The sequence below is a fragment of the Salvelinus fontinalis genome, chromosome 39 (genome assembly GCF_029448725.1).
Source record: "Salvelinus fontinalis isolate EN_2023a chromosome 39, ASM2944872v1, whole genome shotgun sequence".
NCBI lineage: Eukaryota > Metazoa > Chordata > Actinopteri > Salmoniformes > Salmonidae > Salvelinus > Salvelinus fontinalis.
In genome coordinates, this window is record NC_074703.1 from 19,723,189 (window position 1) to 19,746,320 (window position 23,132).

The 23,132-nt window shown below is 43.6% G+C and overlaps 1 protein-coding gene across 2 annotated transcripts in view; it reads left to right on the plus strand.

The window, feature by feature from the left end:
• LOC129838865 (copine-8) overlaps positions 1 to 23,132 on the plus strand; it is a 141,208-nt gene that overhangs the window by 45,385 nt on the left and 72,691 nt on the right. For both annotated transcript variants that reach the window (XM_055906098.1, XM_055906097.1), the window contains exons 4-6: positions 135 to 238; positions 5,161 to 5,200; positions 13,758 to 13,834. In XM_055906098.1, coding sequence (XP_055762073.1) covers positions 135 to 238; positions 5,161 to 5,200; positions 13,758 to 13,834 — 221 coding nt within the window. The remainder of the gene's footprint in view (positions 1 to 134; positions 239 to 5,160; positions 5,201 to 13,757; positions 13,835 to 23,132) is intronic.

The following is a 23,132-nucleotide window of genomic DNA, read 5'->3' on the forward strand; positions in this document are numbered from 1 at the left end:
CACGGTCAATTAATTTCTCTCGCCATTAGAAATCAATTGCATGTCACGAATGTAGTCTGTCAAATACCCCTATTTTTAAATTGAAGGAAATATCTTGCATGCTTTTGACCCTCAACCTTTTCATCCTCTCTAAGTTTGGAAGGACAGAGGTGATTGAAAACACACTCAACCCAGAGTTTGTTCGTAAATTCATCTTGGATTATTTCTTTGAGGAACGACAGAATCTGAGATTTGACCTGTAAGTAAAACTGAATATTTGCATGTGCCTATGTTTTCATATACCTTAGCCAAATACATTTAAACTCAGTTTTTCACAATTCCTGACATTTAATCCTAGTAAAAATTCCCTGTCTTAGGTCAGTTAGGATCACCACTTTATTTTAAGAATGTGAAATGTCAGAATAATAGTAGAGAATGGTTTATTTCAGCTTTTCTTTCTTTCATCACATTCCCAGTGGGTCAGAAGTTTACATACACTCAATTAGTATTGGGTAGCATTGCCTTTTAAATTGTTTAACTTGGGTCAAACATTTTGGGTAGCCTTCCACAAGCTTTTTGGCACATTTTTGGCCCATGAATTTTGGCCCATTCCTCCTGACAGAACTGGTGTAACTGAGTCAGGTTTCTAGGCCTCCTTGCTCGCACACGCCTTTTCAGTTATGAGCACACATTTTCTATAGGATTGAGGTTAGGGCTTTGTGATGGCCACTCCAATACCTTGACTTTGTTGTCCTTAAGCCATTTTGCCACAACTTTGGAAGTATGCTTGGGTCATCGTCCATTTGGAAGACCCATTTGCGACCAAGCTTTGACTTTCTGACTGATGTCTTGAGATGTTGCTTCAATATATCCACATCATTTTCCTTACTCACGATGCCATCTATTTTGTGAAGTGCACCAGTCCCTCCTGCAGCAAAGCACCCCCACAACATGATGCTGCCACCCCCGTGCTTCACGGTTGGGATGGTGTTCTTCGGCTTGCAAGCCTCCCCCTTTTTCCTCCAAACATAACAATGGTCATTATGGCCAAACAGTTCTATTTTTGTTTCATCAGACCAGAGGTAATTTCTCCAAAAAGTACGGTCTTTGTCCACATGTGCAGTTGCAAACCATAGTATGGCTTTTTTATGGCGGTTCTGGAGCAGTTGCTTCTTCCTTGCTGAGCGGCCTTTCAGGTTATGTCGATTTAAGACTGTGGATGTAGATACTTGTGTACCTGTTTCCTCCAGTTTCTTCACAAGATCCTTTGATGTTGTTCTGGGATTGATTTTTAAAAATCTTTTCGCACAAAAGTACGTTCATCTCTAGGAGACAGAAAACGACTCCTTCCTGAGCGGTATGACGGCTGCATGGTCCCATGGTGTTTATCATTGCGTACTATTGTTTGTACAGATGAACGTGGTACCTTCAGGCATTTTGAAATTGCTCCCAAGGATGAACCAAACTTATGGAGGTCTACCATTTTTACTGAGGTCTTGGCTGATTTTCTTTTGATTTTCCCATGATGTCAAGCAAAGAGGCACTGAGTTTGACGCTAGGTCTTGAAATACATCCACAGGAACACCTCCAATTGACTCAAATTATGTCAATTAGCCTATCAGAAGCTTCTAAAGCCATCATTCTTGGAATTTCTAAGCTGTTTAAAGGCACAGTCAACTTAGTGTATGTAAACTTCTGAACCACTGGAATTGTGATACAGTGAAATAATCTGTCTGTAAACAATTGTTAGAAAAATGACTTGTGTCATGCACAAAGTAGATGTCCTAACCGACTTGCCAAAACTATAGTTTGTTAACAAGACATTTGTGGAGTGGTTGAAAAACGAGTTTTAATGACTCCAACCTAAGTGGATGTAATCTTCCGACTTCAACTGTATGTGGACACCTCTCCACATTAATCGATTCAGTTATTTCAGCCACACCGTTGACGAATGTCTAGGCGCAACAACGGCTCAGCTGTGAAGTGGTAGGCCACACAAGCTCACAGACCGGGACTGCTGAGTGCTTAAGTGCGTAATGTGTAAAAAAAATCATCTGTCCTCATTTGCAACACTGTTCGCCGGGAGCTTCATGAAATGGGTTTCCATGGCCGAGCAACTGTACACAAGCGCCAAGACCACCATGTGCAATGACAAACGTTGGCTGGAGGAGTATAAAGCATGACATGAATCACGCTTCGCCATCTGGCAGTCCAATGGACAAATCTGGGTTTGGCGGATGCCAGGAGAACGCTACCTGCCCCAACGCATAGTGCCAACTGTAAAGTTTAGTGGAGGAGGAATAATAGTCTTGGCTTTTTTTCATGGTTCGGGCTAGGCCCTTTGTTCCAGTGAAGGGAAATCTTAACACTACAGCATACAATGACATTCTAGACGATTCTGTGCTTCCAACTTTATGGAAACAGTTTGGGGAAGGCCCTTTTCTGTTTCAGCATGAAAATGCCCCCATGCACAAAGCGAGGTCCATACAGAAATGGTTTGTCGAGGTCGGTGTGGAAGAACTTGATTGGCCTGCATTGAGCCCTGACCTCATCTGCTTTTGAACACCTTTGGGATGAATTGGAATGCCGACTGCAAGCCAGTCTTAATCTCCCAACATTAGTTCCTGACCTCACTAATGCCCTTGTGGCTGAATGGAAGCAAGTCCCCGCAGCAATGTTCCAACGTCTGGTGGAAAGCCTTCCCAGAAGAGGGGAGGCTGTTATAGCAGCAAAGAGGGACCAACTCCATATTAATGCCCATGATTTTGGAATGAGATGTTCGACGAGCAGGTGTCCATATACTCTTGGTCATGTAGTGTACATCTCTACTGATGTGTGTGTGTGTGTGTGTGTAATGATGTTGTTTTTACCCTGATGATGAGAACCGACACGCGTGACATTACAATTCTCTCACTCTGAGAGGAGGACAGGAGTTTTTACTGAGCTCAGGACAACTATATATATAGTCCTTGTGTTCTTTTTTCAGTGTTTTTTTGCTGTGTGTAATATGAGGTAGGCTATGTATTGTATAAAGGCATAATCATGATCTTAATTCCGGGTTCTTTTCAGGCTTGGGCTCATATGCAGATGCATAAGCTCTAATATGCTTACGGGTGTTTTGAATGAATCATCACCTTAGAAAACACAGTCCATTTTGTTCTGTTAGGCTTTGAAACAACAAACATGTTTCCCAACTCAGTTTCAACCTGTTGTTGAACTTCTTTCCTCAAATTGATCATCACAGGGAGGTGAGTTTTAAAAGCACAATATTGTTTTAATGATAAGTGTTTGATGCGATTTTTCCATTGGCACTTGCATTGATGTCAGAGTGGTTAGAGGGACAATAGAGCCCTGAGTACCAGGCCATTAGAGACCTGATGATCATTAGCCAGTTGGCTACTACCAACACATGTCCAGAGTGCATAAAAGGAGATTACCGTGACTCAGAGGTCACATAGAATAAAACTGCTGTCATGACTCATGACTGCCAGTGTGACGCTAATACGGCAACAACCCTACGCACACCCGCACGCGCGCAAACACACACACAGACATACTGTACATCATGGAGAAACAATGTACACAAATATGCGCACGCACACACGTGGTAGTCTGTGTGTGTGTGTTAGGTGTTGTGGGGCAGTTTTTGGCAGCTGAATAAATACAACACACTTGCCTTGTGCTGTGTGTCTCAGGAAATTCTGTTTTCGTGAATGTAAGTGATCTGTTCAATGGCATAGAACATCAGAGCTGCTGTGCCTCTAGTGCCTTGTGAGTTACATAACAAACATCCCAGAGCTCATTCTGACAACACACCATCCCATCTCCCTGACAGTGGCAGTATGCCACATAATCTGTCCTGCTTGCTAGACGGGGAGAGTGTCTGTGTGTGTTAGGGGAGGCTGGCACAGGACTAGAGCCCAGAGACCCACGAGTATCACACAGAGAGAGATATTCCCTCTCATCTCCTATCAACAGAATCCGAGCCTACTGGTTGTTTGATGTATGTAATTGAGTAAGGCCATCCTGTAGAGATAACATGGACAGAGATGATAGTGGATGAAACACTGGCCTGTTTGAATACACAATTCTCCCTCAAGCACACATAACATAATGTTTTCTGTCAACAGAATTATGTATATTTCTGGCCTATGTGATAGTGGGGAGGTGATGTTCCAATATGTCATTTAAATGGATTCTATGGCTGATGTTGTATTGCAGTGTTGCTCATCCTTGTTGTTAAAGCACCAGTGTGGGATTTGGAAAGCTATTCAATGGTCAATGTTTCAATAGTCTCAGCTGTATAATAAAACAAGTGACAGGACCATTTTGTTGTTAAAAGCACATTTCCTGTAATTATACACATTTTTCCATGGCTTATGCTATCTAAATGACTAACAAAATCAATGGGGGCTCCATGCCATTACTTATTTTGTAATTTTTAGATTCTCTCTGAGTCTAGTTTTTATTTTGGTGATTGTTAGTTCTCAAAGGTGATCTTCTTAAAAAAAATACAGTGCTCCATTTTCTTTTCTACATAATTTATATATGGTTTAAGTTTAAGTTAACACTGAAAATGTTTTACTGCCACGATTTAGCATGTAGGGGAAACACTGCAGACTGTCTTTTAACCAGGGCCCGACGAGCATTGGTCCTTTCTCCTTGGTGGTTTGTTTCGATTAAATGTAATGGTTCTCTCTGTCAGAGAAACCACCGGGGCTACAGTAGTGGGTCTTTGTTCCACTGCTTTTCTCTCAACTACGTGAGGCTCCGTCTCCATAAAATAGCTTTCAAATATTACCTAAAAAATAGACGCTTATTTTTGGGAGCTGTGTAGCATGAACTGGACTGTGAAATGACTGCAGCTGATTGCAGCCCTGTTGGACAAGAACCCCCTTCCCGAACTGGCTCACACAGACACAGATAGACACCCGCATTGGTACAAGGATACAAGCACACACACAAACACTTTTACAGCCAGGGAGTCATCCATTTCGACATTTCAGGATATTATACAATTATTGAAAAGCACAAGAAGACTTAATAATACTCTGTGTGACATCATTGCTTTATACATTTACTGAGCGGTCTGAGTGTCCCATTCTATAGATCACCTGCTGCTCCCGGCTGTACTGCTGTCATCTCCATGCCACGTTAACAGTGTGTGTTTCTCTTCTCCAGGTACGACGTCGACTCAAAGAGCGCCAACCTGTCGAAACATGTAAGTCGCTCTTCTTTCCCTGTGTGTGTGTGTGTGGGCGTGCTTTGGGCGTTCATCCTATTGTCATTAGCGCCCCCTTACTACAGTAGTTAATCTCTGTTCTGTAATGACTGGGTTTAGTATTTCATAGTGGGGTTACCTCCCCTGGGTAGGCAGTGTGTTTTAGCGTAACTGTACGCTCACGCACGCACTCGCTCGCTCTCAGTTCCATGTGATGCACTGAGTGTTCTCTACCCTCCCTGCCCCTCGCCTGTCTATTGTCATCGCTGTGAATAAAAACAGTAATGTCATGTAACAATGCCATCAGTTTGTCTATGTTGACACACAATAAACCCTGATTCTTCTTTTATAATGCTATTATTTTATTTACATTGAGATAGGCAGGCACGCACACACACGTCCCGATAGGATCTATTTTGAGCTTATCTGTCTTGTAAAATCGAGAATAAGAGCTGCATATTACCCGCTGCAGTCTTACCACGAGGACCCTATCTGTGCCTGTCACACGCTCGGGGAATTGCTCATTCATGTGGTTCCATTCTCTCTTCTGCACAGCATTCTATTCCACTACTGTGTCTCTGTCTGTTAGCTCCCCCCAAGGAGTTTGAGTTCTGTACTTTTGACTTGGACACCTGTTCAGCGATTTAATTAAAATAAGTTGAATGGAAATAGTCCTAGAGCAAGAGTCGCATGTGTGCAGGCTATCATACCAGCCCAACTCCAACACACCTGACGCTCCCCATCCAACCTGACAGAGCTTGAGAGGATTTGCAGAGATGAATGAGAGTATCTTCCCAAAAACAGGTGTTCCAAGCTTGTAGCATCATACACAAGAAGACTCGAGGCACCACACTGCCAGGTCTCTGACCTCCTCCCTATAGGCTGTCTCATCGTTGTCGGTGATCAGGCCTACCACCGTTGTGTGGTCAGCAAACTTAATGATGGTGTTGGAGTCATGAAGGAGGGGACTAAGCACGCATCCCTGAGGGGCTCCCGTGTTAAGGATCAGGTTGCCAGATGTGTTGTCCAGGATCCAGTTGCAGAGGGAGGTGTTTAGTCCCAGGGTCCTTAGATTAGTGATAAGCTTTGAGGGCACTATGGTGTTGAATGCTGAGCTGTAGTCAATGAACAGCATTCTCACATAGGTATTCCTTTTGTCCAGGTGGGAAAGGGAGCTGTGTAGTGCAATAGAGATTGCGTCATCTCTGGATCTGTTGGGGCAATATGCATATTGGAGTGGGTCCAGGGTTTCTGAGATTATGGTGTTGTGAGCCATGACCAGCCTTTCAAAGCACTTCATGGCTACAGAAGGGTCGGTAGTCATTTAGGCAGGTTACCTTGGCGTTCTGTGGCACAGGGACTATAGTGGTCTGCTTGAAACATGTAGGTATTACAGATTCAGTCAGGGACAGGTTGAATATGTCAGTGAAGACACTTGCCAGTTGGCCAGCGCATGCTCTGAGTACACGTCCTGGTAATCCGTCTGGCCCTGTGACCTTTTTAATATTGACCTGTTTAAAGGTCTTACTCACATCGGCTACAGAGAGCGTGATCACACAGTCGTCCGGAACAGCTGCTGCTCTCATGCATGCTTCCGTGTTGCTCGCATAGAATTAATTTAGCTCGTCTGGTAGTCCCATGTCACTGAGCAGCTCGCTGTTGGGTTTTCCTTTTGTAGTCCGTAATAGCCACATCTGACAAGCGTCAGAGCCAGTGTAGTACGATTCAATCTTGATCCTGTATTGACTCTTTGCCTCTTTGATGGTTCGTCGGAGGGCATAGTGGGATTTCTTAAGGGCGTCCGGGTTAGTGTCCCGCTCCTTGAAAGAGGCAGCTCTACCTTTTAGCTCAGTGCGGATGTTGCCTGTAATCCATGGTTTCTGGTTCGGGTATGTACGTACGGTCGCTGTGGGGACAACGTCATCGATGCACTTATTGTTGAAGTCGGTGACTCGTCGTATACTCCTCAATGCCATCGGATGAATCCCAGAACATATTCCAGTCTGCTAGAAAAACATTCCTGTAGCTTAGCATCTGCTTCATCTGACCAAACAGCCATGCACACAGCCATGCAATGTCCATAGACCGCTGAGTGCTGAAGCGCAAAAAAAACGTCTGTCCTCGGTTGCAACACTCACTACCGATTTCCAAACTGCCTCTGAAGCAACATCAGTACAATAACTGTTCGTCGGGAGCTTCATGAAATGGTTTCCATGGCCGAGCAGCTGCCCACAAGCCTAACCTCTCTTGGGTACGTGAGACGTTAGCGTCCCACCTCTTCAACAGCCAGTGAAACTGCTGGGTGCCAAATTCAAATACAGAAATACTCATTCTAAAAATTCAGAAAACAAAACATATTTTATATAGGTTTAAAGATTAACTTCTTGTGAATCCAGATATAAAAAATGCTTTACGTCGAAAGCATACCTTAGGATTATTTGAGAACATAGCCCAGCAGACAAATCATTACAAACAGTAACCAGCCAAGTAGAAGAGTTACACAAGTCAGAAATAGAGAGAATGTATCCCTTACCTTTGATCTTCATATGGTTGCACTCAGCAGACATTAATTTACTCAATAAATGTTCATTTTGTTCGATAAAGTCTCTTTATATCCAAAAACCTCTGTTTTGTTTGTGTGTTTTCTTCAGTAATCCACAGTCTCAAACGCAGTCAAAACAGGCAGACAAAATCTGTAAAGTTCATAGAAACATGTCAAACGATGTTTATATTCAACCCTCAGGTTGTTTTTAGCCTAAATAATCGATAATATTTCAACCGGACAATAACGTCGTCAATATAAAATGTAAACAAGAAAGGCACTCTCTCGGTCACGCGCATGAAAAAGCTCTGTGACACTTTAGCGTCCACTCATTCAGACTGCTCTTACGTCCTCATTTTTCAGAATACAAGCCTGAAACGATTTCTAAAGACTGTTGACATCTAGTGGAAGGCATAGGAACTGCAATTTGATTCCTAAGTCAATGGATACTGTAATGGCATTGAATAGAAAACTACAAAACCAACAAAAAAAACGACTTCCCGAATTGATTTTTCTCAGGTTTTCGCCTGCCAAATCAGTTCTGTTACACTCACAGACACTATTTTAACAGTTTTGGAAACTTTTGTGTTTTCTATCCAAATCTACCAGTTATATGCATATCATCATATCTTCTGGGCACGAGAAGCAGGCAGTTTAATTTGGGCATGCTTTTCATCCAAAATTCCGAATACTGCCCCCTACCCTAGAGAAGTTAAATCACAGTGCGCAATGCCAAGTGTCGGCTGGAGTAGTGTAAAGCCAGGCGCCATTGGACTCTGGAGCAGTGGAAATGTGTTCTCTGGCAGTCCAATGGACGTATCTGGGTTTGGCGGATGCCAGGAGAACGCTACCTGCCCCAATACATAGTGCTAACTGTAAAGTTTAGTGAAGGGAAATCTTGATGCTACAGCATACAATGACATTCTAGAATATTCTGTGCTTACAACTTTGTGGCACCAGTTTGGGGAAAGCCCTTCTCTGTTTCAGCATGACAATGCTCCCATGCACAAAGCGAGGTCCATACAGAACTGGTTTGTCGAGATCGGTGTGGAGGGCCTTGACTGGCCTGCACAGGGGGCATTGTCGGACACCTTTGGGATGAGTTGGAACGCCGACTGCGAGCCAGGCCTAATCGCTCAACATTGTGGCTGAATGGAAGCAAGTCCCCACAGCAATGTTCCAATATCTAATGGAAAACCTTCCCAGAAGAGTGGAGGCTATTGTAGCAGCAAAGGGGGACCAACTCCATATTAATGCCCATGATTTTGGAATGAGATGTTCGATGAGCAGGTGTCCACATACTTTTTGTCATGTAGTGTACTTCTGTATATAAAGTGTATATGGATAGATATATAGTTAGATATACATGCTAGGAAGTTGGCAAAGTTAGCATGATATAATTTCCATTATAAGCTGGGTGGTTCGAGCCCTGAATGCTGATTGGCTGACAGCCGTGGTATATCAGACCGTATACCACGGGTATGACAAAACACTTATTTTTACTGCTCTAATTACGTTGGTAAACAGTTTATAATAGCAATAAGGCACCTCTGGGTTTTGTGATAGGACCAATATACCACGGCTAAGGGCTGTATCCAGGCACTCCGTGTTGTTGTGCATAAGAACAGCCCTTAGCTATGGTATATTGGCCATATACCACACCGCTTCGGGCCTTATTGCTTAAATAACACATGAAAAGGCACTTATTTAAACTCAGGTGCGCACATCAAAAGGACACATGTAAATGGGAACAAACTACATTTATTGCTGAGGAAGGGAGAGGAATGGTGATTGTCAGAATGAGTTCAGGTGTGGTGAGTTGGCAGTAGAGGGGGCATGTCCGGCATGTCGAGGTTAATCAGAGAGTTTGTGGAATGACATAACCCTTCAGAAAACCATCCATACCAATCAAGATAAAGCAAAGCAGTGCGACACAAACAACAACACAGAGTTACACATGGAATAAACAAACATACAGTCAATAACACAATAGAAAAAGTATATATACTGTGTGTGCAAATGAGGTAAGATAAGGGAGGTAAGGCAATAAATAGGCCATAGTGCTGAAATAATTACAATTTAGCAATTAAACACTGGAGTGATAGATGTGCAGAAGATGAATGTGCAAGTAGAAATGCTGGGGTGCAAAGAAGCAAAAAAAATATTTATTATTATTATTAACAGTATGGGAATGAGGAAGTTGGATGGGCTATTTACAGATGGGCTATGTACAGGTGCAATCATCTGTGAGCTGCTTTGACAGCTGGTGCTTAAAGTTAGTGAGGGAGATATGAGGCTTCAGTGATTTTTGCATTTCGTTCCAGTCATTGGCAGCAGAGAACTGAAAGGAAAGGCGGCCAAAGAGGAATTGGCTTTGGTGGTGACCAGTGAAATATACCTGCTGGAGTGCGTGCTACGGGTGGGTGCTGCTATGGTGACCAGTGAGCTGAGATAAGGTGGGGCTTTACCTAGCAAAGACTTATAGATGACCTGGAGCCAGTGGGTTTGGCGACGAATATGAAGCGAGGGCCTGCCAACGAGAGCATACAGGTCACAGTGGTGGGTAGTATATGGGGCTTTGGTGACAAAACGGATGGCACTGGGATAGACTGCATCCAATTTGCTGAGTAGAGTGTTGGAGGCTATTTTGTAAATTACATCGCCGGAGTCAAGGATCGGCAGGATAGTCAATTTTACGAGGGTATCTTTGACAGCATGAGTGAAGGATGCTTTGTTGAGAAATAGGAATTCGATTCTAGATTTAATTTTGGATTGGAGATGCTTCATGTGAGTCTGGAAGCAGAGTTTACAGTCTAACCAGACACCTAGGTATTTGTAGTTGTCCACATGTTCTAAGTCAGAACCTTCCAGAGTAGTGATGCTGGATGGGCGAGCAGGTGCAGAAAGCGATCGGTTGAAGAGCATGCATTTAGTTGTATTTGCATTTAAGAGCAGTTGGAGGCCACGGAAGGAGAGTTGTATGGCATTGAAGCTCGTCTGGAGGTTAGTTAACACAGTGTCCAAAGAAGGTCCAGAAGTATACAGAATGGTGTCGTCTGCGTAGAGGTGGTTCAGAATCACCAGCAGCAAGAGTGACATCATTAATGTATACAGAGAAAAGAGTCGGCCCAAGAATTGAACCCTGTGGCACCCCTATAGAGACTGCCAGAGGTCCAGACAACAGGCCCTCCGATTTGACACACGGAACTCTGTCTGAGAAGTAGTTGGTGAACCAGGCGAGGCAGTCGTTTGAGAAACCAAGGCTCTTGAGTCTGCCGATAAGAATGTGGTGATTGACAGAGTCGAAGGCCTTGGCCAGGTCGATGAATAAAGCTGCACAGTATTGTCTCTTATCGATGGCAGTTATGATATCGTTTAGGACCTTGAGCGGCTGAGGTGCACCCATGACCAGCTCGGAAACCAGATTGCATAGCGGAGAAGGTACGGTGGGATTCGAAATGATCGGTGATCTGTTTGTTAACTTGGCTTTTGAAGACCTTTAGAAAGGTAGAGAAGGATAGATATAGGTCTGTAGCAGTTTGGGTCGAGAGTGTCACCCCCTTTGAAGAGGGGGATGACCGCGGCAGCTTTCCAATCTTTGCGGATCTCAGACGATATGAAGAGAGGTTGAACAGGCTAGTAATAGGGTTTACAACAATTTCAGCAGATAATTTTAGAAAGAGAGGGTCCAGATTTTGTAGGAGTCCAGATTTTGCAGCTCTTTCAGAACATCAGCTATCTGGATTTGGGTGAAGGAGAAATGGGGAGGCTTGGGCAAGTTGCTGTGGGGGGTGCAGGGCTGTTGACAGGTTTGGGGTAGCCAGTTGAAAAGCATGGTCAGCCATGGAAAAATGCTTCTTGAAATTCTCAATTATCGTGGATTTATCGGTGGTGACAGTGTTTCCTAGCCTCAGTGCAGTGGGCAGCTGGGAGGAGGTGCTCTTATTCTCCATGGACTTTACAGTGTCCCAAAACTTTTTGGAGTTTGTGCTACTGGATGCAAATTTCTGTTTGAAAAAGCTAGCCTTAGCTTTCCTAACTGACTGAGTATATTGGTTCCTAACCTCCCTGAAAAGTTGCATATTGCGGGGACTATTCGATGATATTGCAGTACTCCACAGGATGTTTTTGTGCTGGTCAAGGGCAGTCAGGTCTGGAGTGAACCAAGGGCTATATCTGTTCCTGGTTCAAACATTTTTGAATGGGGCTTGCTTATTTAAGATGGTGAGGAAAGCACTTTTAAAAGAATAACCAGGCGTCCTCTACTGACGGAATGAGGTCAATATCCTTCCAGGATACCCGGGTTACCATAAGCTCAGCCTGCTGTTAGCAAAATGTTCATGTTCCTCCTATTGCTTTATACTAGGATTGACAATATTCATATAGCATTTATTTCCCTGTCCTATCTTATCTTAGTCACATTTCACCATTTGCTCTCTCCTGTGTTTGCTTTGGCAATTTGGGAAAACTAGTCTGCCCACATTGCAGAGAAATCACATGTTCCGGTTAGACTTTTTTTGGCAAACATCCGCTTAAGGATAAAGGTCATTAGAGAAACACAAACAATGAGAACATGAGAATGAGTTATGACATGTTTGATCTTTAGGCATACCTTTTCTGTTATTTGGACAGGCTTCGTATGTTGGCTTGTCACATGGCATGTGTCATGCATAGCTGTATTTACCATTATCTGACTAATGTGGTTGATCATCTGTTGGGTAATGTTTTAGACTAGTATGTTAACAATGTGCACATAGTGAGCAGTGTGTAATATTTTCCATGGTGAAAGGACAAAAGGGGGAGTGGTCACTGATGTGGGCCAATCACCTTTACCATCAATAGTATGCAGTCATGGAAAAGAAATGCAATTTTTCCACAATGATTTGGTGGATGGTGTGCACAATTCAATGTGGGGAGTACAAGGGATGCTCCTCTACCTGTTGGTGTTGGTGCAATAGCCACGCTATATTAAAGCCCATATTCCCTAGTCCACTGCCTGTCCTCTTTGTTTAAAACACGTTGCATTAACGTTTCAGTTACAACCAGGGACCCTAGCTCGCGCACAGACACACACACACAGACACACACACACAGACAGACACACACACACACACACACACACACACTCTTAGTCACAAGGCTTTTCTCACTGGTCCTCCATTGTGGAACTGTCTCCCCCAATTTCACGCTGGACACAACATAATTCTCTCTCCCCTATCCCTCTCTCTCTCCTTCCCTCTACCCCCGCTCTCTCCTTTTCTCCCTTCCTCGATCAGGCATAAAAACGGGGTGAAATCCATAATCTCCGACTGGGAATGACACACTTGGCCGTTTTTTGAGGCTACTGCTTAGCCAGCCCTGGCCGTCCCTCTGGGGAATTCCACTGGAGATAAACCTTTACTGTGTTGACATGTGAGAGGCAGATAGATAGACAGGCAGGCGGACAAGCAAGCAGAGCAGGTGTGCTAGTGGAGCTGGGTGGAAATACTATTTGAAGTCTTTTCAAATACTTTGTCTAGGCTTGATTTGAGTCTTCTTGGCTCAATGTAATCAATAGAATAGTCCTAAAAATGATAAACTGACCATTTGCTAACCCAGGCAGGCTAGAGCAAATGCTTAAAATATTTCAAATAGTATTTGAACCCACGTCTTGCTGCTGAAGCACGCTGGAAATAACTGGGCTATAAAGCGTGTAGGGATTATACAGCACACACTGAATATACTAGACATTGTGGTCAGAGGAGACCACAGTGAGATTCCATTATGAAGTGTTGGTGTTTTTCCAGACACTGGCTAATAGAATCACACGGGTTCTTCCTTCCTCCAACCCCCAACATTGACATTAATACAATAAATCACATGTCATGTTTCATAAAGAGTATCCTATGCGCACTATTGGATGGGAGTCCTCTGCGTGTGGATGTGTGCACCCGTGCATGTGTGTGTGTCTCCTATATCTTCCACTTCACCAGAATGTGTCCAAATATATGAACTCGTATGTCTCTATTTCTGTAGGACTTCCTTGGCCAGGCGTTCTGTACATTGGGAGAGGTGGTGGGATCGCTGGGTAGCCGCATGAAGAAACCTCTCGTGTGAGTAACTCTGTTCCTCCATTTTTTTTAAGCCAATTAACTCTAACCTCTGACCCCTATTGTACGGTTTCACTCTAATCTCCAGCCTCCATGCTATACAACATCACTACACTCACATCTCAAACCCATAGACAGTGTGGTCCTTTTGTAGCTCAGTTGGTAGACTGTAGCTCAGTTGGGCATGGCACCAGGAGAGTGGGTTTAATTCTCGGTACCACCTGTATGTTAAAGGTATACACGCATGACTGTAAGTCGCTTTGGATAAAAATGTCTGCTAAATGGCGTAATTGGCAACAAAATACAATTGATTCTATATGCAGGCTAACCCTGACTCAGTTCTTATGGTATTCACTCACCTGATCATTATAGAATTTACACCCACACACACTATTGTAACTGGTTTACCATTTTACATCATCACTTTAACCCTGACCCCTGATCTATTTCTCATGGCTGTCACTCACCTGTCATTTACGCTGAAATATTTACATCCACACGCACATTACTTGTGCATATTTATTGTCGACGTATCAGTCTTAGACACACAAGACAGTGTGGGATGTCCATGAAATGTGTATTATTATTGACACTCATTGTCATGACCTGAAGACAAAAATACCAATAAACACACTTTCTCCCATATATACAGAGCCTTCAGAATGTATTCACACCCCTTGACCTTTTTCCCCATGTTGTTGTGTTACAGCCTGAATTTAAAATGGGTTCAATTGAGATTTTGTGTCACTGGCTTACACACAATACCCCATAATGTTAAAGAGGAATTATGTTTCTAGAAATGTTTACAAATGAATTAAAAATGAAACGCTGAAATGTCTTGAGTTAGTAAGTATTCAATCCATTTGTTATGCAAGCCTAAATAAGTTCAGGAGTAAAAATGTGCTTAACAAGTCACATAAGAAGTTGCTTGGACTGTGTTCAATAATAGTGTTTAGCATGATTTCTGAATGACTACCTCATCTCTGTACCCCACACATACAATTATCTGTAAGATCCCTCAGTCGAGCAGTGAATTTCAAACAGATTAGACCACAAAGGCCAGGGAGGTTTTCCAATGCCTCACAAAGAAGGGCAACTATTGGTAGATGGGTAAAAAATAAAGCAGACATTCAATATCCCTTTGAGCATGGTGAAGTTATTTATTAGACTTTGGATGGTGTATCAGTACACCCAGTCACGACAAAGATGCAGGCGTCCTTTCTAACTCAGTTGCCGGAGAGGAAGGAAACCTCGAAGGGATTTCACCAATGGTGACTTTAAAACAAAGTTTAATGGCTGTGATAAAGCAAAACTGAGAATGGATCAACAACATTGTAGTTATTACTCCACAATACTAATCTAATTGATAGAGTGAAAAGAAGGAAGCCTGTACAGAATAAAAATATTCCCAAACATGCATCCTGTTTGCAATAAGGTACTCAAGTAATACTTCAAAAATGTGGCAAAGCAATTCACTTTTTGTTTGGATTACAAAGTCTTATGTTTGTACTCCAATACAAAACATTACTGAGTACCACTCTCCATATTTGTAAGAATAGTGGTGGCTGCATCATGTTATGGGTATGCTTGTAATCGTTACAAGCATTTTTCAGGATAAAAAACAAAAGTAATGGCGCTAAGCAATGGGAAAACCTGGTTCAGTCTGCTGTCCACCAGATGAATTCAGGTTTCAGCAGGACAATAACCTACATAAAACACAAGGCCAAATCTACACTGGAGTTGCTTACCAAGAAGATAGTATTTTCCTGAGTGGCCGAATTACAGTTTTGACTTAACGCTGCTTGAAAATCTATGACAAGACCTGAAAATAGTTGTCTAGCAATAATGGGTGAATGTTGCACAATCCAGGTGTGGAAAGCTTTTAGAGACTTACCCAGAAAGCTGTAATCGCTGCCATAGGTGCTTCTACAAAGTATTGACTCGGGTGTGAATACTTATGTAAATTAGATGTCTGTATTTCATGTTCAATACATTTGCAAAAGTTTCTAAAAACATGTTTTCACTTTTTTGTCATTGTGCGGTATTGTGTGTAGATGGGTGAGGAGAAAAACATCTATTTAATCAATTTTGAATTCAGGCTGTAACACAGTAAAATATGAAATAAGTCAAGGGGTATGAATACTTTCTGAAGGCACTGTATGTGACCACACTCCTCACAGCTGATGCATAATTGCCAGTTATGAAATGACAGCCTACAAACCCACTTTCTCTAGGTTACTGGGTTTGAACAGTCTGCTGCCGTCTCAGGTCTCTGTGTATCTGGGGAACAAAAATCACCTGGAGTTTTACTGTAGGAGGGAAATCACTCACTAATTCAAATGCATGACATGCGTCTCAGAGCACTGATGTAACAAGGCTGTTGGGAACATGCATTGAGGGTGGAGGTATGTCTGTGTGTGTGCGCTTTCAACACCACTCCCTCGTGGTGGGGTTTCCTGTTAACAGCAGGTGTGAACTCATGCTCTCGACTGAGATGTTCTCTCACACACAGACACAGACACACACACACACATGATTACGCGAACGCTGATGCTCATTACTAGAATTCTGCTCATGTATGCCTTTCTCTCCTCTCTCTTCCTCACATACATTGTGTCACACAACAATAGTGTTGTAGTAGTCAAGACTGGCCTCATGACAGTGATGACTTGTAATTCCTTCCCAAGACCAGCGGAGTATCATAGTTATCAGCTTCCATTCAGTCAGCGCATGAAACAGCTTCACCAGACCAAGTATATACACTCCTGTCTGGAAACATTAATATCAACAGCCTTTATCTCCATTATGGACATGTTTTCTCAGTGGTGAACCTATAAGTCTTCAGTGTGACAGGTTAGTACAGTGGTGAACCTATAGGTCTTCAGTGTGTGACAGGTTAGTACAGTGGTGAACCTATAAGTCTTCAGTGTGACAGGTTAGTACAGTGGTGAACCTATAGGTCTTCAGTGTGTGACAGGTTAGTACAGTGGTGAACCTATAAGTCTTCAGTGTGACAGGTTAGTACAGTGGTGAACCTATAGGTCTTCAGTGTGTGACAGGTTAGTACAGTGGTGAACCTATAGGCCTTCAGTGTGTGACAGATTAGTACAGTGGTGAACCTATAGGCCTTCAGTGTGTGACAGATTAGTACAGTGGTGAAGCTATAGGTCTTCAGTGTGTAACAGGTTAGTACAGTGGTGAACCTATAGGTCTTCAGTGTGTGACAGATTAGTACAGTGTTGAACCTATAGGCCTTCAGTGTGTGACAGATTAGTACAGTGGTGAACCTATAGGCCTTCAGTGTGTGACAGATTAGTACAGTGGTGAACCTATAGGCCTTCAGTGTGTGACAGATTAGTACAGTGGTGAAGCTATAGGTCTTCAGTGTGTGACAGGTTAGTACAGTGGTGAACCTATAGGTCTTCAGTGTGTGACAGGTTAGTACAGTGGTGAACCTATAGGCCTTCAGTGTGTGACAGGTTACAGTGGTGAACCTATAGGCCTTCAGTGTGTGACAGGTTAGTACAGTGGTGAACCTATAGGCCTTCAGTGTGTGTGACAGGTTAGTACAGTGGTGAACCTATAGGTCTTCAGTGTGTGACAGGTTACAGTGGTGAACCTATAGGTCTTCAGTGTGTGACAGGTTACAGTGGTGAACCTATAGGCCTTCAGTGTGTGACAGGTTAGTACAGTGGTGAACCTATAGGCCTTCAGTGTGTGTGACAGGTTAGTACAGTGGTGAACCTATAGGTCTTCAGTGTGTGACAGGTTAGTACAGTGGTGAACCTATAGGTCTTCAGTGTGTGACAGGTTAGTACAGTGGTGAACCTATAGGTCTTCAGTGTGTGACAGGTTAGTACAGTGGTGAACCTATAGGCCTTCAGTGTGTGACAGGTTAGTACAGTGGTGAACCTATAGGTCTTCAGTGTGTGACAGGTTAGTACAGTGGTGAACCTATAGGTCTTCAGTATGTGACAGGTTAGTACAGTGGTGAACCTATAGGTCTTCAGTGTGTGACAGGTTAGTACAGTGGTGAACCTATAGGTCTTCAGTGTGTGACAGGTTAGTACAGTGGTGAACCTATAGGCCTTCAGTGTGTGACAGGTTAGTACAGTGGTGAACCTATAGGTCTTCAGTGTGTGACAGGTTAGTACAGTGGTGAACCTATAGGTCTTCAGTGTGTGACAGGCTAGTACAGTGGTGAACGTATAGGTCTTCAGTGTGTGACAGGTCAGTACAGTGGTGAACCTATAGGTCTTCAGTGGTGAACCTATAGGTCTTCAGTGGTGAACCTATAGGCCTTCAGTGTGTGACAGGTTAGTACAGTGGTGAACCTATAGGTCTTCAGTGGTGAACCTATAGGCCTTCAGTGTGTGACAGGTCAGTACAGTGGTGAACCTATAGGCCTTCAGTGTGTGACAGGTTAGTACAGTGGTGAACCTATAGGTCTTCAGTGGTGAACCTATAGGTCTTCAGTGTGTGACAGGTTAGTACAGTGGTGAACCTATAGGTCTTCAGTGTGTGACAGGTTAGTACAGTGGTGAACCTATAGGCCTTCAGTATGTGACAGGTTAGTACAGTGGTGAACCTATAGGCCTTCAGTGTGTGACAGGTTAGTACAGTGGCTAACCTATAGGTCTTCAGTGTGTAACAGGTTAGTACAGTGGTGAACCTATATACCTTCAGTATGTGACAGGTTAGTACAGTGGTGAACCTATAGGTCTTCAGTGGTGAACCTATAGGTCTTCAGTGGTGAACCTATAGGTCTTCAGTGGTGAACCTATAGGTCTTCAGTGTGTGACAGGTTAGTACAGTGGTGAACCTATAGGTCTTCAGTGTGTGACAGGTTAGTACAGTGGTGAACCTATAGGTCTTCAGTGTGTAACAGGTTAGTACAGTGGTGAAGCTATAGGTCTTCAGTGTGTGACAGGTTAGTACAGTGGTGAACCTATAGGTCTTCAGTGTGTGACAGGTTAGTACAGTGGTGAACCTATAGGCCTTCAGTGTGTGACAGGTTAGTACAGTGGTGAACCTATAGGTCTTCAGTGTGTGACAGGTTAGTACAGTGGTGAACCTATAGGTCTTCAGTGTGTGACAGGTTATTACAGTGTTGAACCTATAGGTCTTCAGTGTGTGACAGGTTAGTACAGTGGTAAACCTATAGGCCTTCAGTGTGTGACAGGTCAGTACAGTGGTGAACCTATAGGTCTTCAGTGTGTGACAGGTCAGTACAGTGGTGAACCTATAGGTCTTCAGTGTGTGACAGGTCAGTACAGTGGTGAACCTATTGGTCTTCAGTGTGTGACAGGTCAGTACAGTGGTGAACCTATAGGCCTTCAGTGTGTGACAGGTCAGTACAGTGGTGAACCTATTGGTCTTCAGTGTATGACAGGTCAGTACAGTGGTGAACCTATAGGCCTTCAGTATGTGACAGGTCAGTACAGTGGTGAACCTATAGACCTTCAGTGTGTGACAGGTTAGTACAGTGGTGAACCTATAGGTCTTCAGTGTGTAACAGGTTAGTACAGTGGTGAACCTATAGGTCTTCAGTGTGTAACAGGTTAGTACAGTGGTGAACCTATAGGTATTCAGTGTGTGACAGGTTAGTACAGTGGCTAACCTATAGGTCTTCAGTGTGTAACAGGTTAGTACAGTGGTGAACCTATATACCTTCAGTATGTGACAGGTTAGTACAGTGGTGAACCTATAGGTCTTCAGTGGTGAACCTATAGGTCTTCAGTGGTGAACCTATAGGTCTTCAGTGGTGAACCTATAGGTCTTCAGTGTGTGACAGGTTAGTACAGTGGTGAACCTATAGGTCTTCAGTGTGTGACAGGTTAGTACAGTGGTGAACCTATAGGTCTTCAGTGTGTGACAGGTTAGTACAGTGGTGAACCTATAGGTCTTCAGTGTGTAACAGGTTAGTACAGTGGTGAAGCTATAGGTCTTCAGTGTGTGACAGGTTAGTACAGTGGTGAACCTATAGGTCTTCAGTGTGTGACAGGTTAGTACAGTGGTGAACCTATAGGCCTTCAGTGTGTGACAGGTTAGTACAGTGGTGAACCTATAGGTCTTCAGTGTGTGACAGGTTAGTACAGTGGTGAACCTATAGGTCTTCAGTGTGTGACAGGTTATTACAGTGTTGAACCTATAGGTCTTCAGTGTGTGACAGGTTAGTACAGTGGTAAACCTATAGGCCTTCAGTGTGTGACAGGTCAGTACAGTGGTGAACCTATAGGTCTTCAGTGTGTGACAGGTCAGTACAGTGGTGAACCTATAGGTCTTCAGTGTGTGACAGGTCAGTACAGTGGTGAACCTATTGGTCTTCAGTGTATGACAGGTCAGTACAGTGGTGAACCTATAGGCCTTCAGTGTGTGACAGGTCAGTACAGTGGTGAACCTATTGGTCTTCAGTGTATGACAGGTCAGTACAGTGGTGAACCTATAGGCCTTCAGTATGTGACAGGTCAGTACAGTGGTGAACCTATAGACCTTCAGTGTGTGACAGGTTAGTACAGTGGTGAACCTATAGGTCTTCAGTGTGTAACAGGTTAGTACAGTGGTGAACCTATAGGTCTTCAGTGTGTAACAGGTTAGTACAGTGGTGAACCTATAGGTATTCAGTGTGTGACAGGTTAGTACAGTGGCTAACCTATAGGTCTTCAGTGTGTAACAGGTTAGTACAGTGGTGAACCTATATACCTTCAGTATGTGACAGGTTAGTACAGTGGTGAACCTATAGGTCTTCAGTGGTGAACCTATAGGTCTTCAGTGGTGAACCTATAGGTCTTCAGTGGTGAACCTATAGGTCTTCAGTGGTGAACCTATAGGTCTTCAGTGTGTGACAGGTTAGTACAGTGGTGAACCTATAGGTCTTCAGTGTGTGACAGGTTAGTACAGTGGTGAACCTATAGGTCTTCAGTGTGTAACAGGTTAGTACAGTGGTGAAGCTATAGGTCTTCAGTGTGTGACAGGTTAGTACAGTGGTGAACCTATAGGTCTTCAGTGTGTGACAGGTTAGTACAGTGGTGAACCTATAGGCCTTCAGTGTGTGACAGGTTAGTACAGTGGTGAACCTATAGGTCTTCAGTGTGTGACAGGTTAGTACAGTGGTGAACCTATAGGTCTTCAGTGTGTGACAGGTTATTACAGTGTTGAACCTATAGGTCTTCAGTGTGTGACAGGTTAGTACAGTGGTAAACCTATAGGCCTTCAGTGTGTGACAGGTCAGTACAGTGGTGAACCTATAGGTCTTCAGTGTGTGACAGGTCAGTACAGTGGTGAACCTATAGGTCTTCAGTGTGTGACAGGTCAGTACAGTGGTGAACCTATTGGTCTTCAGTGTATGACAGGTCAGTACAGTGGTGAACCTATAGGCCTTCAGTGTGTGACAGGTTAGTACAGTGGTGAACCTATAGGCCTTCAGTGGTGAACCTATAGGCCTTCAGTGTGTGACAGGTCAGTACAGTGGTGAACCTATAGGCCTTCAGTGTGTGACAGGTTAGTACAGTGGTGAACCTATAGGTCTTCAGTGGTGAACCTATAGGTCTTCAGTGTGTGACAGGTTAGTACAGTGGTGAACCTATAGACCTTCAGTGTGTGACAGGTTAGTACAGTGGTGAACCTATAGTTCTTCAGTGTGTAACAGGTTAGTACAGTGGTGAACCTATAGGTCTTCAGTGTGTAACAGGTTAGTACAGTGGTGAACCTATAGGTCTTCAGTGTGTGACAGGTTAGTACAGTGGTGAACCTATAGGTCTTCAGTGTGTGACAGGTTAGTACAGTGGTGAACCTATAGGTCTTCAGTATGACAGGTTAGTACAGTGGTGAACCTATAGGCCTTCAGTGTGTGACAGGTTAGTATAGTGGTGAACCTATAGGTCTTCAGTGTGTGACAGGTTAGTACAGTGGTGAACCTATAGGTATTCAGTGTGTGACAGGTTAGTACAGTGGTGAACCTATAGGTATTCAGTGTGTGACAGGTCAGTACAGTGGTGAACCTATAGGTCTTCAGTGTGTGACAGGTTAGTACAGTGGTGAACCTATAGGTCTTCAGTGTGTGACAGGCTAGTACAGTGGTGAACGTATAGGTCTTCAGTGTGTGACAGGTCAGTACAGTGGTGAACCTATAGGCCTTCAGTGTGTGACAGGTTAGTACAGTGGTGAACCTATAGGTCTTCAGTGGTGAACCTATAGGCCTTCAGTGTGTGACAGGTTAGTACAGTGGTGAACCTATAGGTCTTCAGTGGTGAACCTATAGGCCTTCAGTGTGTGACAGGTCAGTACAGTGGTGAACCTATAGGCCTTCAGTGTGTGACAGGTTAGTACAGTGGTGAACCTATAGGTCTTCAGTGGTGAACCTATAGGTCTTCAGTGTGTGACAGGTTAGTACAGTGGTGAACCTATAGGTCTTCAGTGTGTGACAGGTTAGTACAGTGGTGAAGCTATAGGTCTTCAGTGTGTGACAGGTTAGTACAGTGGTGAACCTATAGGCCTTCAGTATGTGACAGGTTAGTACAGTGGTGAACCTATAGAACTTCAGTATGTGACAGGTTAGTACAGTGGTGAACCTATAGGTCTTCAGTGTGTGATAGGTTAGTACAGTGGTGAACCTATAGGTCTTCAGTGTGTGACAGGTTAGTACAGTGGTGAACCTATAGAACTTCAGTATGTGACAGGTTAGTACAGTGGTGAACCTATAGGTCTTCAGTGTGTGACAGGTTAGTACAGTGGTGAACCTATAGGTCTTCAGTGTGTGACAGGTTAGTACAGTGGTGAACCTATAGGTCTTCAGTGGTGAACCTATAGGTCTTCAGTGGTGAACCTATAGGTCTTCAGTGTGTGACAGGTTAGTACAGTGGTGAACCTATAGGTCTTTAGTGTGTGACAGGTTAGTACAGTGGTGAAGCTATAGGTCTTCAGTGTGTGACAGGTTAGTACAGTGGTGAACCTATAGGTCTTCAGTGTGTGACAGGTTAGTACAGTGGTGAACCTATAGGTCTTCAGTGTGTGACAGGTTAGTACAGTGGTGAACCTATAGGTCTTCAGTGTGTGACAGGTTATTACAGTGTTGAACCTATAGGTCTTCAGTGTGTGACAGGTTAGTACAGTGGTAAACCTATAGGTCTTCAGTGTGTGACAGGTTAGTACAGTGGTAAACCTATAGGCCTTCAGTGTGTGACAGGTTAGTACAGTGGTGAAGCTATAGGTCTTCAGTGTGTGACAGGTTAGTACAGTGGTGAACCTATAGGCCTTCAGTATGTGACAGGTTAGTACAGTGGTGAACCTATAGAACTTCAGT